The following is a 15,470-nucleotide window of genomic DNA, read 5'->3' as shown; positions in this document are numbered from 1 at the left end:
GGCACCTGATATAGATGAAGTACTAATTCTTCAGCTAACTAGTGTTAATATTGGTTAATTAGTATTGCACTAATAAAATACTAGACTTTTACTCAAGTGTAGAGTTGTGGGGTGGCCTGTATCTCACAGACAGCCACAATATTAATCAGATAATAGATTAAAAAAGCACCAAGGGCACAAAAACTGATCCCTGACTCCAGTGGATGAGTTACAGTTCACCCCACTCAAAGTTTTAGAGTTGTTCTGAAGAGGGGGGAAAGCCCCCACAGAAGCCCAAAGTGTTATTCGTACCAACACAAGGGGACAGCATTTAGCTGCGGACTGTTTGCTGTGCTCCTCTTTCAGTTTTGCTTTGCATAAAAAAATATAATCTCCATAAACTATGTCGTGTGATTTTAGCCCCCCAAAAAGTTCAGTTTAAGAGGCCATTTTTGCCTTATTTCAAAAGCTGTTTGTAAAAATCAGCAGTGCTCAAGAGATCAATATCTCACACAGACCTGCTTTATAAATGGAAAATGTTGATTTCATATACGGAAGTGTAAAGATTTTGGTTCATATCATAACCGGTGATAGAGTACTCTCAGCCCACACAAATTCTCTATACAAGTCATGCTTGGCCTCGAAACTACACAGCTGATACAGCTCGCGCTGCTGTGCTACTGTCGTCTCTCACACTTCACAGGTCAGCCAGCGCTGGAAGATCATGACTCACACATGTGTTCTTAAAAGACCAGAAGATTTCAGAAAACATCTGAGAGGTAACCACTCATTCAGCTCATGGATAACTAAACTCTGGACTGGAGTTACACTTTCAGCTCTGAAGTGTGTTTTCCCAATTTGAGTAATCCATACTTGGCTGAGGGAAAATTAATTAGAGAAATCACTCAGCCTACACACCCACCCATATAAACACATACATGCACATACACATATTCATTCACACACACACACATGTTACTTCATTTTAACCAGCCATTTCTCTCTGGGTCTGGGGTTGGAAAGTGAGTCAGCCAAGCAATCTGCTGCTATCACCCCCCTCCCCCCGGCAGCCCCCACTACCACTTCCTTTTCAGTTTACAAATATACAACTCTGTGGGTGTCTTCTTCGAACAGACATAGATGAAGGGAAAGTATAACAGTGACTGCATGGGACATACAAAAAAGGGAAAAAAAAAAAAAAGCTTCAAAGAGCTTCTCGTTCGCACAGACCTTGTCATGGTTGCACGTTGTGCCGAGATGTGACTTAAAAAGAAACTATGTAATCTACTGAATTAAAGTAGTAAATAGAAAAGCAAACCAACACTGAAGACGTTGACATTTTTCACATCCACTTTAAACCTTAAATAATGTTGCTGCCATTATACATTCAGGTGAGAAGCAGCTGACATGATGACACTTTACTTTTTGGGCCATTGTGGTATTTAAAAAAAAAAAAAAAAGTTCCTCCAGTAACTGCCGTGTGGTTGGACTGAGTGGGCGACAACATTTTTAATACAGAGACCACTGAGCCTTTATCACGGTCTCACCTTTCACAGCAGGAAGTGAATACGCTTCCCTTACTGTTCATGACTAACAAAAAAGACCAAACCAAGCAGGTCTTTTAAATTATTATGTGTTTATTTCATTGCACTGTATGACTTAATGTATATAAATACAGAAAAATGAGCTTTTTTCTTTAATAATAAAAAAACGAATTCATAAATAGTGTGCAGTACGTGTTACAGCAAGTAGGAAAAGAAAGGTTACAGTCTTATTTTTGATATTAGTATGAACACTCAGCAACAATCTGAAGTTCAATCTGTGAAATATATATATATACATATATATATATAACTGTTAGAAATCGTATTTTAACAATCAAAGTTTTGTTTTAAAGCAAATACACAAGCATATAAGCATATCAAATTTCCCTGTTATCCGACTGTTCTTTACACTTATAAAACAAAATTGAGAGTTACATCTGCAGAAACAAAGCTGGCAGCACAGCCCTGCCCTTTGCAACGTGCAAAGGCACAAAGAGGATTTGACACTTGCCTTCTTTGCGGTTATGGACCTGCTTTTTCATGTCAAAGAGAATCACAAACCCCTGAGAGGACTTATAGGTTTTAATTTACTCTCATTTAGAGCCTTTATGTGGCATCTATATCATATAGGCACCAAAGACATTCTCAGAGGGTTTGTGGCGTACAATTTTTGCAGTGTCACTCACGTCCACAAAAATACCATCATCCTTATAAAGGTGAAACACTCCACCCAGGTAACTGTTGGATTGTGTTTTTTGACTGTTTCTTGAATGTGAAGAATATTTCCTGGACTGCAGGAGGGTGATATTCCCCGAATACCTGTCAGTATGCATGTTAATACGGTGCTGAAATACGTTGCTGTCTGAGAAGAAAACCTTGGAATAGACATAGTAATAACCCTCTTTCTGAATTTTAAGTTCTTTGTCTTCGTAGGTCATTTCATAGAGGAGAGGGTCTGCATTCATGCTCCATGCCATTTTGGTTTTTTCATGAGTTACATCTTGTCCATCTGAAAAATATAAGAACAAATGTAATCATTCTAATGAAATAAAGTGCAAACATCACACTGTGAAGAGCAATATGTACTTAATTATGCATCTTGGTAATAACTGAAACATTATGTTTCTGGCAGTTAGGGAAATGCTGTTTTTACCTGTCAGATGTGCAACTGGTTTGGAGGGAGGAATACCATAACTGGGTTGTTTAGTAGGAGTTGTAATATCGGTATCTGTGAGAGGACGAAACATTATTCATCTAGTGTGGATTAAGTAAACGGAAGGTGCTCGTCATCTGTGTATAAAGTGCTGAGACTCACCTCCGATGAGATGAGAGATTGATTCAGAGTTGGTCTGCAACGAAAACGAAAGAGGGTTAATGTATTTTTAATGTGCATTTGCATTTTTGAGCGTGCACATGTAGGTGCGTAGATGCAATCGCCTCTTGTGGTTAACAAAGTTGTGAAAATAGAAGTTTAACAACATTAAAATGTAATTGTAACAGGCATTGTTTTTTCTGCAGAGCATGGTAGGACAGAAGAAAGTAGATGCTATCATGATACCGGAAGTAGACCACTTCCTTTTCGCCATCATCCCTTGTTTGTACACTGTGCACACACTCAAAAACGCCACTGCTGTTATTCTGTTCTATAATGCGTGACAGCTACCCTAACACAGTGCATCAGTGCTGTACAGGAAACTGACTCTGTACATCCACCACCTCAGAAAGTATGTCTGCCCCTTCCCCACATGCACGTCATTGAAGTTGTCCGTAAATGAGCTGGACTTTAGAGTACTTCTCCATGTGTGCTTGGCCCTCTTCCCCATAATAGTGAAATAAATTCATGATCAGCAGTTTTTACTGAAAATAAATTCATCTCAGCAGAATTTCTATCACAAGAGCCCCTGTGTTTGCGTCACAAACCCTTCCAGATACCCAGACATACATATTGCATAAAGAATCGCTGCAATAGGATCTTTTTTAGGTCAAACTGTTATTCTATGACACTGACTTTACTAAAAGAGAGCAGAGCATACAGCTTTTACAATTTGCTGTGCGTTTTACTAACGAGCCCACATTGTGGAAATTTACATTTTTAATAACTTTCTCACATACAGCTCAAAGTAATCTACATTTTTATACCTATTTATGCATCTACATGTTTAATTATGACAATATCAATGATATAAAACAAAAACTCAGGTTTAAAGAAAATCAAGACCTATAGCAATCTGCCGTGACCTTTAACCAAATGCATTTCTGATTACGAATACTTCTGATTGAGTGAAAGTGTTATTAAAATGACTGACAGAAAATATGTAGGAGAATACTCTGAAAAAGTACGAAAAGAAAACTGGAAGTGAGAACACTGTGGTAAACAATGAATAAACTCTTACAATGAAAGCGAGATTCAGAGGCGTTGAAACAGATATTTAATGGAAAAAAAGATCTACCGAGACAATGAGCTAATAATAAATCACAGAATGACATTGCAAAAGGTACTGAAATGGTGATACTTACATGTTCAGCCTGGTAGAGTCCATAGATGAAGCATGCTTCTATGACCATGCCGCACAGCGCCACGCTCACCAGCATGAAGAGCAGGATCTGAGCCACCCCGGTCTTTTTTCGCACCTGGTTCAGCCTGGGGGGCACTGGAGGCCGTGTGGCATGGGTGTCCACCACACACACAGAGGGATATTTAATCTTCTCCATACTTTCTGGGTTTTTTCTGTAAATGGAAAAGAATTCAGTGAGGCGCTCTCACTGAAGTAACTGCTGCTACTTCAGAAGGACAGTAAAGACCTGAGAGACAGACAAGTGTGAAGAAGTTTCAGAATGGGTGGGCTTACTTCTGGTTGGTTCAAGTGGAGCAAACTTACCAGCAGTCAGAGACAGAAGTCTTGAGATGTATCACCAAAGCACCTTTGAGAGCTTCCAACGTGCACTTGAACTGCACGCACCCAAAGGATACTCTGAGGTTATGTCACTCTTTCCAGTGTAGTCAATAAATCGTTTTTGAAGTGTCACGGTTGAAGTGAGTGGAAGACCCAGAGCAATGCATTCTGACCTCCCCATTTACACCCTCCCACTTCAGTGCAGCAGCAGTGCAGCAATGTCTCCAGTCCCACTTCCTCCGTCGTTAACACTCTCTCTTTAGTCTGACAGCTACAGTAACAGACCAAGGTTGTACACACATGTCCTTTGTCACTTTAAGCACATTTGTGAAAGACCCTAAAAGGTCACAAGCCACCTTAAGTAATGGTTTTAAAATTTATGTATTTTCTCCCACGGCTTGGTTATTTTATGAGAAAGTATTTTGAGGTTTAAACAGTATGCATATTCCATCCAGTCAGTGCTGGTAATACGTAGCACTGGTTAATATAATTTTTCATTATCTTCACTAGCATCTAATTAGTAAACAGTTAGCATCCCATTGGTTAGCAGGAAAAAGTCGTTTAGCTTCTACATGAGGGTGATAAGTGTCATAGGGAAAAATATGTACACCCAGTGCAATTTGTAGGTGTAATTTTCTTCTGTGGAGTTCCTCCGTATCCCCTTGTATGTGTTTTGGATAACTGCCCACCAATCTGTGACATAGTCTTAGCGTAAAATGCAAGAACATCTCATTTCAATCTTGCCTTTGACTTAACTTTCCACTTCACTTCTTCTTTTTGAGTGATTCCTTCTTAAGTCGTTCCTTGGTGTAAAGTTCCATCGCTCTCTTAAAAGTCCACTCAGCTTTGGCACAGATGGCCTCATGTTAAGCAGAATGCAGAATGAATTCAAAGCTGAATGGCAATGGCAGAGAGCCGTTTATCCCCCAAGAATTCAAACAACCACAACACAATAAAGTTTCCATCAGTTTATGGCAAAGCTGTGTTTGGTTGGTCTGCTGTTAGTGCTGCTGAGCAACTCTGACTTTGATTTGTGTCTCCAGAGCACAATATTTCAAACGACCTGTAAGGTCATTGCAAACTGCTGTTTTGCTCTAAACAGCTGCAACGGTTTTGCAATGTAGGTCAAATGTGCAATCTCTGGTTGATTGGAGATGCATGCACTCTAACCCTCACACCTGACCTACAGTTCCTGTAATGGCACTTTAGGGTTCTTGCATCAAACAGTTTGTTCTTGGGATAATGTGGTGGACTAGTTTTTGAAAAATTGGCATCACTTTTTTAAGACTTTTTTAAGACTTATTTTACCTAAAATAATTTAGGGATTCTTTTAAATTCTTGCCAGTCTCATAGGTACAAAAATATTTTTTCTGAAGGCCACACAAAGGTTTTTTTTTTTCTTTTAAAGATATGGATTTAATAGTGGGACTTCTTTCAGTTATTTACCTACTTCAATTTTTGTTAAATGTCATTAGAAGCACCCACTCCACCTTCCCACTCCACCACCCACCCTTAGGGGGTGGAGTGGGTGTAGATGAGTGTCAGGGGTGATTCTTGACAGAAGGATAGCGGCAACAATGGAAGGGAAGGTTTACAAGATGGTAGTGAGACCTGCTATGACAGAGTTCGAGAGGCAGGGCTGAGATGGTTTGGACATTTGCAGAGGAGGGAGAGTGGGTATAGTGGATAAAGGGCATTGAAGGTGGAACAAAGGAAGGCCACAGAGAAGCTTAATGGATGGAATGAACATTAAATGTATCAATATGCACCATTTAGAAGATCCAAGAAGGTTAAAACTCAGTTTTAATGAGATGTACTTTTTCACTGAGGCTTCAGTACGTGAGGGGCTGGACAATTTCACATTCTGATGAGAAAAAATGTGATGGACATACGGGGAAAGACATTTTACCAGCTGAGTGCTGAAAAGGATTCCCGACCTTTGACCTTGTAGTGGACTATACACGTAAATATAACAAGGTACAAGATTGCTGTTAAATACTGTCACTAATACAGTTCCAGCATGTCCTACAACCCAACAAATACCATCACCATCATAAAATACATCCGCAATTAGATTTGACAACATTTCTTGTAAGAAAATGGCAGATGGAATAAGCATAGAGCTGAGGCTACTGTTTGGAGAAGCCCTCAGAGATGCCTGATGGAGGCTCCCTGACGAGGCAGATCCCACATAAACTAATGAGAAGCCTGAGAAATGAGAAATGAGAAAGGGGAAGGAAGCGTGGGGGTACATCCTTTCAATAAAACTTCTGTTTAAGCATGTTCCAGTGATCTACCAGCTGCTTGTATTGTATTAGCATATTAGTGTATGAGCTTACCATATCCTTTTAAAGTAATGTCTGTGAAGTGGTTCTGAAATATGCTAATAATGGACAATATGATGAAGTGGTTTCCATTTGATCTTTCTAAACACCTGCTTAGGAATACATGATTAATGATGATTTAATGTGTACATGATGCAATGAAAGGGAGAGAGCAACTATGCAAGGTGAGTCATAGGATGAAAATATATATATGATGACAAAAGTATGACAAACAGAAACAAAATATGGCACAGAGCACTATAGAGGAAGTGAACATTAATTTGAACTTCCTTTAATGCTGTTTGTCTGCTGACCCAAGGGGACCTAAGACAGTTTAATTAATTCCTAATAGCAGTGCTTTTATTTGTCATATCATTTTCACATCTTCACTTTGAGTGTTTCTTGGGAGAGACTGGCAGGGGGAACAAGCACAGATCTAGGCCTGAGACTGTGGTTTGGGGAAGGCCTCGGTGAGGACTGGTGGCAGATCTCCATCTACTAATGAGAGGCGTGAGAACTGGGAAAGGAGAGGGAAGGTTGGGCAAGAAAATGAGAAAATGAGCCTGTAGCACGAGAAGCATGTATAGCCATCGAACCAGGAGGGATATCTGTGTAATGTGGTCCCTTTCCTGATATTCAGATAAACAATTTCTAATTATTTTCATAGCTCAAAGTATCAACAGGTAGTGATGGCTTATAGGCGAGAAGATTACCCAAGTCGGAAAATAATGAGCATTTCATACTAAGATTTCATTACTCACTCTGAAAAGAGAGAAGTGACATTCTTACATAAACATGGAACTGTTTTTTAGTCACATTCGGCACAGTATTACATAATTTTCCTTTCTTTATCTCTTTATTAAATTAAGAAAAGTGTCTGTTCAGTCTGTTGCCCTCCAGTGATTTGTAAATTGGCACTTGCTCTGTGGTTTTGGGTTTCATTGATTTATTTTGGGGTTTTCTTCTTCTATATATCAAGAATAAAATAATAAAGTGACAGAGAAATCACATCACATAGTCTCTAGGCTGTAAATAAATGATCTTCCATCGAAAGACCATTCAATGGAAATCACTCAGCAACATTTTCTGTGAGCACTGAGCTCAGCAATCATGAACCCAGTCTCCACAAACTCAAGGCTTTATGATACAACGTATATTTATTTATTCATGAAGTCATCATAAATCATGTTTGTGCCTCTTTTTTAATATCAAGCCTGCTTTCTATTCTTTTTTTTTTTATCTTATCAACAGCTCCACCTAAAGGAAAATGTCAGGTAGTTCGCCTACAACGTTAGTGATCTTACGCGTGTACAAACCAGAAAATTAAGAGAAAGGGGAAATGAAATGTGCAAAACATAGCACTTTTGTCTTCGAAGAAATTTTGTAGAATTTTTATTTTTTTTTAAACGAAACAATTACTTCATGTCAGCTTTGTCAGCTCTGCTATTCAGACCGCGAAGCGCTATTGGTCGCAACGGTGGCTCCACTCATTGAGCTTTTAAGGAAACCGGTGCTATCTATTGGCTATTCTCCAACTGTCAGAGTGCGAGTAAGCAATTAGAGATATGCAGAAAACTGTGTAGCAAATGTGTAACAAGTGGCTCATAGTTGGTGAAAGTAGAATAAATGGACTATGCACTGCCACCAAAGCATGATGGCTGCGTCTGCACAGCTCTGTTTGCTGGCATATTTAACTCTGACTTTGGGGTTGACTTTGGGTTTGGGCCCAAACAAAAACATGGGCTTTACGTTCCTCTTACCAGCTGGAAGCACAGAGTGTTTTTACCAAAGGACGGCAATGAACGACAGCATGGAAGTTGAATACCAGGTGAGTGGAAACTTCTCTTTTTGGTGTTTGTCTGTACACGGACAGAGTTTATTCTGATGTTTGCTTTAGCCGGAAAAAGTTTGTGTATAATATGGAACTCAAAAACAAGAAAACGTGTTGGACTTTGGCACTGCATAGAGAGAGATAACAAAACCACTGGTGCTGCAGAAGCCATAACACAGAGGGGGAGCAAAATAACCCACAAAATGATTCATCTATGCATTATCTCCCCACCACACACACACACACACACACACACACACACACACACACACAACAATGCATAAATCCAAATAAACTTTCATTTCAAAAATTCAGCATAACCTTTGGTTAACTTCCTATAATCAGACCACAGTTAGTATCGCGGTCACTCTGTTACGGCAATCTCTTCGCAGCTGCAGGGCTGTGGTGGTGTGCTGGTTCTGAGTCATGACTCTTTATGTCTCAGTGTAGCATTAATGCATTCATTTGGTAACCTAAGTCACAATCATTAAACAACATAACTACACCTTCAGTATCCTTAAGTTCCAGTCCTGCTTCAGAAGTAAACATCTGACAAAATCCTTTTTTTTCTTCTTCTGTTTTTTCAGTCAGTCACTGATAAAATTCATCAATTTCCTACCTTGGGTGTTAAACTTGTCTGACCCTGTGCTTTTCATCAACTAGTGGGTTATTTAGGTGTTGAAATAAACACTTTTAACTGCTGAGAACTGTGTGGCTAGAACTCAGACAGTGGGATAACACGTGAGCTAGGTTGCTCAGGCTACTATCAGGGTTCTAATTTGAATTTCAGGCAGCTGTTGCAAATGAACCTGTAAAGTAGTAGAGAAGCTTCACATGTAAGCTGCATGTCTGGGATGAAAAGAAATGAGCTGTGTTAGTGAATTCTGTGTGATTGTGACTTCAATCCCTGTTTTTGTTACAGGTGATAGCAGGGTCAGGTCTGGATGTTGGGTTTATCCTCCTCTCACCCACCGGACATCGGCTAGTCTCTGACTTCAGGAGGTCTGATGGTATCCACATGTGGGTATCTGTTCAGTCTGAGATGAGCAGTCTCTCTTGCTCTTTAGTATTTGCATTAAAAAGTAGTTAAACAGATGTACGTAAAGAATGACTCACCAGCTACTTCATTAGATACACCTGTTCAAGTTCTTTTTAATGCAAATATTTAATCAGCTAATCACAGAGCAGTAAATGAATGCGTTTAGGCATGTAGGTATGCTCAGGATGACCTGCTGAAGTTCAAAGTAAGCATCATATTGGGGAAGAAAAGTTATTTAGGTGACTTTGAATGCAACACTGTTGTTGTTCCCAGATGGGCTGGTCATAGTATTTCAAAAACAGCTGATCTGCTGTGATTTTTGCTTCATTTCAATTCAGTTCTGTTTATATAGCCCCTTCACAACCACTGTCATCTCAAGGTCCTTTATATTGTAGGCTACAAACCCTAAAATAATTTAAAAAAAAAAAATTAAAACGCAAGAAAAAAACCCTCACAAACATAAAACCATCTTTAGGGATTACAGAACATAATGTACCCATCTTCCGATGGCTGCTTCTAGCAGGATAATATGCCATGTCACAAAGCTCTCCAACTGGTTTCTTGAATATGAAAATCAGATCACGGTTCTCAAATGGCCTCCACAGTCACCAGATCTCAATCTAATAGAGCACTTTTGGGATGTGGTGAAAGGCGAGATTCACATCATGAGTTGCAGCTGACAAATCTGCTGCAATTGTGTGATGCCATCATTTTAATATGGACCAAAATCTCAGAGGATTGTTTGCAGTGCCTTGTTGAATCTGTGCCTTGAATTAAGGCACTTCTGAAGGTCAGAAGAAATCATTCTGAAGGCACCTGTTGTGATTTTTGCTATATAAAACTGAACTGAATTAAAGGGAAGAAGGGGTTATAAAGTCTACCTAATAACGTACATTTTAGCGGACGTTGCGTTTTCAGTAGGAGAAATGTTTCATCACAGTTTTTCCCACTGAAGATCCAACGTCCAGGTAAACTCTTTCTTGCCTGGATGATTGAACGTGTATCAAGACATATACAATGTGCGAGATTCATATCGATCGGCCACCTGTCTTCAAAATGTTCTTTTTCCTGTAGGGTGGATCCCACAGTTGATGGAGACTACCGGTTATGTTTTGACAACAGCTTCAGTAAAATATCAGAGAAGATGGTGTTTTTTGAGGTGGTCATTAACAATCAGAACAGCAAAAACGGAGGCCAAGATGACTGGTTAGACACTGTAACTTCAGACAGCATGGTGGACTACAAAATGGAAGACATCAGGGTGAGAGCAGAAAATAAAATTATACATGTCCTGGATCTAAATTTACTCTCCAACTGGTTATCATATCAGTGCCATTCTTTTAAATCCACTTAATGTCTTTTTTGTCCCCCTCCAGGCGAGAATGGACTCTGTGCACCGGCACCTGGAGAAAAGCCATCAGGTCCAGGCCATGCTGAGGGCATTTGAGGCAAGGGACCGCTATCTTCTGGAGGACAACTTGTGGCGAGTGTCCTTTTGGTCCTGCGTAAACCTGTCGGTCATGCTAACTGTTGCTGTCGTTCAAATTTACACCCTCCGACGCCTCTTTGTCAACACCAAGCAGGTCCGAACATAACAAAACCATCCTTACCTCCATCGACGAAAGACTAGCAGAAAACACTCAACTGACATGGCCTCGGGAGCTGAATTTAAAGGAATAGTTTACATCATTTTAAAAAGCTGGTTTTTGCACTGGATTTTTTTTTGTCAAAAACTGTTCCCTTTGATGCATTGTGGAAACCACTTTCTGCTTTTGCGTCATCCCTGAAATCACATTTATAGCACAATAGTGGATGCCTGTAGCACTGGTATTTGTTAAAAGTTTCATTAGGGAAGCTAGAAAGTCAGCTGTTCTCTCTTGAAAGTTTATTGAATTACAAACACTACATTTGGCACATTTAAAAACTAAGATTATCAAACCACCAAAAAACTAATTATCAGATACCTCACCTCATGAAAGCGCATGATGAAGCTTTTTCAAAGCTTTTTAAAAAAGCAAAACAAAAAACAAAACCACATGCAAAACAATAACTGTAATAAAAAATATTTACAATCACAAAAAGAAAAGTCCCTGATTAGATTTACTATACGACAGTTAAATATTACACAAAACAATAACAGCCAGGTGGCTGGGAAAAAAGGCATCAGAGTCACTTGTTTCATGCAATTGCACTTTGTGGTACTAAAGTAGAGAAGTCAGTAAAACCAGGTGTATATTTCTATAACTGTGAGCAGTTAAAGACTCTGTCATGAATCATTTCATTGTGGTAATGCTCCACCACTTGAAAGGGATTCTCTCTTTTTCATCACCGAGCAGATACATGAAAAATTATAATACAATTCTCCTGCTGCACTTTGTCTTTGTGAGTTGGCACCATGTCTGGTAATTTAGAGCTGAAATGATACAAAACAAATGCTCTAAGGTCTTCTGGGGGATTGGGAACAGAGAACTGAAAGTACATCATGAGATTTCAAACCATTTCAGCTTTTTGTGCCCACAATCATTAGTGTAATTTATCCCAAAGAAAGAAAGAAACAAAACCCTGAACCATGCCACTCAGTTTGAATTCTTCAGTTAGGCTGCAGGACTGTAACAGCGTTATTGGGAGTGCCTCTTTGTTTTGATGAAGTGAAATTAAAACGTGCTCTTCTGTTCCCATTGTTGTCATTGATTGGAGTCATTTCACATCCACTGCGGAGCGGTCAAGGTCACTGCTGGTTTCGACGAGGGGCCGGGCGCCTGTTCAGGAACAACTGACATTAATCTCTTGGTGACACGCAGTAAAGTATTGCCGTTGACATGTTAACCCTTCAGGATCCAGTTATCAGAACAGCGAGGACATTTGTACTGTGGCAGGCGCCGGCTGAGGGATAGATGGACCTCTTGTTTAAGTGAAGGGAAATACTAGGGAAGTGCATTTCACATTTGAATTTTAAATACTGCCCAGAAAAATCTAAATACTAAAAGCAACTTTTTATCTTTCATCAGTGTGAAAAATGTATGATTATATCTCAATTTAGTGTTGCAAGAGAAAATCTGAGAAGCTGTTATTGGAAGATGATTTGGCCCACAGAGAAACAATGATTAAAAGTTAATGTTGCAACAATGTAGTGTGTTCCTGCTCATCACCACAGGACTTGTCAAGATGCATTTCTGCCATAGGAATATGGGCTTGTTTTAGCCTGAGAGAGAGAGAGAAAGCAAAGACAAAGGAGAGGACCACCAGGAAATGCTCTATACATTATCTGAGAGAAAGAGAGAAGACCACACAAGACACAAACAGACACCAACCACCAGAGCCAGTCCCTTTATTGTACACAACACCTCTTTATTTACTCGCCTTTCTAAATCTGTTCATGTTGTTCATTCAAATCAATTAATTGCTACAGAGGCACTTGACAAGGTTTGAAGAAAAAAAAAAAAAGTTTGCAGGTTGTTTTCCAACCCCCGTCTTCCAGGTCCGAGAGGAGTTGGGTTCGAAGAAAGATGGGTACGTCCATTAGGGAGAAAGGCAGTTTGCTCACAGCCTACCATATGACAAGCCATTTACAGGTTAGCCTTCCCAAGGGCAGGTCTAAGTGACAAGCACAGAGATTTAAACAAACTCTAGACCAATGAATATCTGTTTTAGTTGTTTAAAATTTGTGTACCATGGGGAGTGTGGAAGATCCATTATTAAAGATCTTCAGTATAAAGACCGGATAGGAATATTGTATTCTTCCTGGTGCTGTCACTGAAAGCCAGACCTTGAGAAAGGAAGAAAAGGCACATTTTGTCTCAAGAAGCAGTGGTTTAGGATCTTGCTGCATTTTTTTTTTTAAACAGCTTTTTTGATTTGTCAGTCTGGCTAATTAATCATCTTTCCTTGATGCAGACTACCATCTTAGGGAGCTTCTCTTGACAGGATGTGCCTTTGTAAACCACAAATCCCAGCACCTGCTCACCACTACTGATCAAACCAAAAAACAAGTGCCCATTGTAACTCCCAATTTCCCGTTAAAGACTTAAAAATATATATATATATTTTATTATGGTCAAATACGTTCAAAGAGCAATCAAAAGATCATCATCAAATAATCACAGCTGAACCAAGTGCATGTCCAAGTTTAGACAGATAATCCCTGTAGCAAAACCCCAAATAACAGTCCAGGCGAAGCTGGGGGGCTGAGTTGAACATACCTGTACACAGAGATGATACAATTGCTACCAAAGCATCAAAAGAAATGGGAAAAAAATGCCCAGATTTTAAATAAAGCACAATGAAATAACCTCTTTTCCCGCCTTTATTGAAGTCTAATCTATGAAATGAGTGTTAGTGCTTTCTTTAATTTGATGACTACCGTTGTATTTTGACATTTTGGGCTTGGATTATGATCGATAGCATGCTTTGTCATATACCCTATAATAAAATGAGAGATAAGCCAACTCCCCAGTATAGGCCAGCTATATACAAGATCATTTTATGCATGGAAGCATAAGTGAGAGAAAATTTCCTTGAAAATTAAGCCCAGACAGAGACGTGACATCTGATCTATGCTTAATACCACCTTTACGCTCTGAATCACAGATCTGTCCACACACCCCTCAGCTTCATCAAGTTTTATCCTCTCCGAGAGAAAACTGTACCGTGTGCGCCGTTCTATTTGAATCCGCTAATCCAGGAATTAACTCTCCTCCAAGGCTGTAGGCCTCACTGAGGTATGACTGAGACTAGAAGGATTAAAATTCAAGACGTGATCATCTCCAAATTAGTGGAGAAAGCTTCCCAGAAAGTGCAGACAGCATCCATCCCCCCCGGACTTTTGTGCATAGTGTTATGGTAACAAGCTACAGTATCCCTGCTATGAGTGGCTTAATGTAAGGCTAGGTGGTTAGAAGTGCTTGGATTATAACGGTCAATGAATAACATCATTTCATTGAGGAAAATAATAGTTGACAGAGGAACCGAAGCTATTTCTCTCAGTGTCAAACAACCCTGCTCTGTATCTTTTTCTTTTTTTTTTCTTTGTTTTTACACTCTGTTGAGATTAAGATTTCATTTTAAAGCTACATGTATAACTGTCATTTAAAAAGGACAAATTCACTCAAATAAAACAACACAAGGGAAGAAAAAAAACAAAACAGTGATAATAAGCCATTGTTTTTTCAATATGAAATCAGGAGACCCGAGAGAACAGCTGGTTATGGGTGTATATTACAAAGACAAACCTAGACTTCCGTCCAGGCTCATTTTGAAGGGAAAAAAAAAAAAAGGTGGGGGAGGGGAGAGAAAAACCCAGCCTGTACCAGTTAATAACTTAATAAATGTACTTCTGCTGAAAACCTTGCCAGGAAATAAACTGTAGAGGAAATTAACCAGTTATTACATTTAAAAAATATTGAATCTGACACATCATCTCCTAATGACAGAAGCTGAATGCATCTCACAGATGAGCCATTTGTTTTCCTCTTTTAGAGCAGTCAAATGCAATATTCAAGTGGTTAAGGGCTTGCTTGCTTTCCTGCGCATTTATAAACACATTATTAGCAGCTTATTAACATTGCTTGAACAGACATCAATGCGGCTGGATGATGCATGTTATGCACTACTATCAGTCAGCCCCTCCCCTTGAGCCCCCGCCCCTGCCTATATTGTGCAGATACACACATCCACACACAAATACACACACACTTAGGTGGACTTGGCCACAGGTCTAGTCTAGCAGGGAGGGCTCAGCAGGGCGAATAATGGTGGGCCGGTGAGAAGGAGCACCAGGGGGTCTTCGGCTGTAACGAGGAGAGAAAAACCAGGACAAGAAGTGAGATGTGCTCTCAAAGAGACAGTGAAGAAACCAAACTT

General features: G+C 39.6%; 3 protein-coding genes across 8 annotated transcripts in view; 1 reads left to right on the top strand and 2 right to left on the bottom strand.

The window, feature by feature from the left end:
* Positions 1–1,870: 1,870 nt before the first annotated feature.
* On the bottom strand, positions 1,871–4,500 carry tnfsf14 (TNF superfamily member 14). The gene is made up of 5 exons (XM_063470707.1): positions 4,403–4,500; positions 4,041–4,251; positions 2,839–2,872; positions 2,677–2,751; positions 1,871–2,532 (listed from the first exon to the last, which is right to left on the bottom strand). Exons 2-5 carry the CDS (start codon positions 4,233–4,235, stop codon positions 2,141–2,143), a joined length of 696 nt encoding a protein of 231 aa, XP_063326777.1. The 5' UTR covers positions 4,236–4,251; positions 4,403–4,500; the 3' UTR covers positions 1,871–2,140.
* Positions 4,501–8,392: 3,892 nt separating this feature from the next.
* On the top strand, positions 8,393–11,206 carry tmed1a (transmembrane p24 trafficking protein 1a). Its single transcript, XM_063470705.1, has 4 exons — positions 8,393–8,569; positions 9,495–9,592; positions 10,686–10,872; positions 10,988–11,206. Exons 1-4 carry the CDS (start codon positions 8,393–8,395, stop codon positions 11,204–11,206), a joined length of 681 nt encoding a protein of 226 aa, XP_063326775.1.
* Positions 11,207–12,924: 1,718 nt separating this feature from the next.
* Positions 12,925–15,470, bottom strand: part of dnm2a (dynamin 2a) — a 29,410-nt gene continuing 26,864 nt past the window's right edge. For all 6 annotated transcript variants that reach the window (XM_063472011.1, XM_063472012.1, XM_063472013.1 and 3 more), the window contains one exon: positions 12,925–15,397. In XM_063472011.1, the coding sequence (XP_063328081.1) occupies positions 15,325–15,397 (73 nt within the window). In that variant the 3' untranslated portion in view covers positions 12,925–15,324. The remainder of the gene's footprint in view (positions 15,398–15,470) is intronic.

Source organism: Pelmatolapia mariae, linkage group LG4, assembly GCF_036321145.2.
Source record: "Pelmatolapia mariae isolate MD_Pm_ZW linkage group LG4, Pm_UMD_F_2, whole genome shotgun sequence".
In the NCBI taxonomy this organism is placed as follows: domain Eukaryota; kingdom Metazoa; phylum Chordata; class Actinopteri; order Cichliformes; family Cichlidae; genus Pelmatolapia; species Pelmatolapia mariae.
Note: the sequence above shows the minus strand (reverse complement) of the source record. Positions and strands in the feature narration are given on the sequence as shown.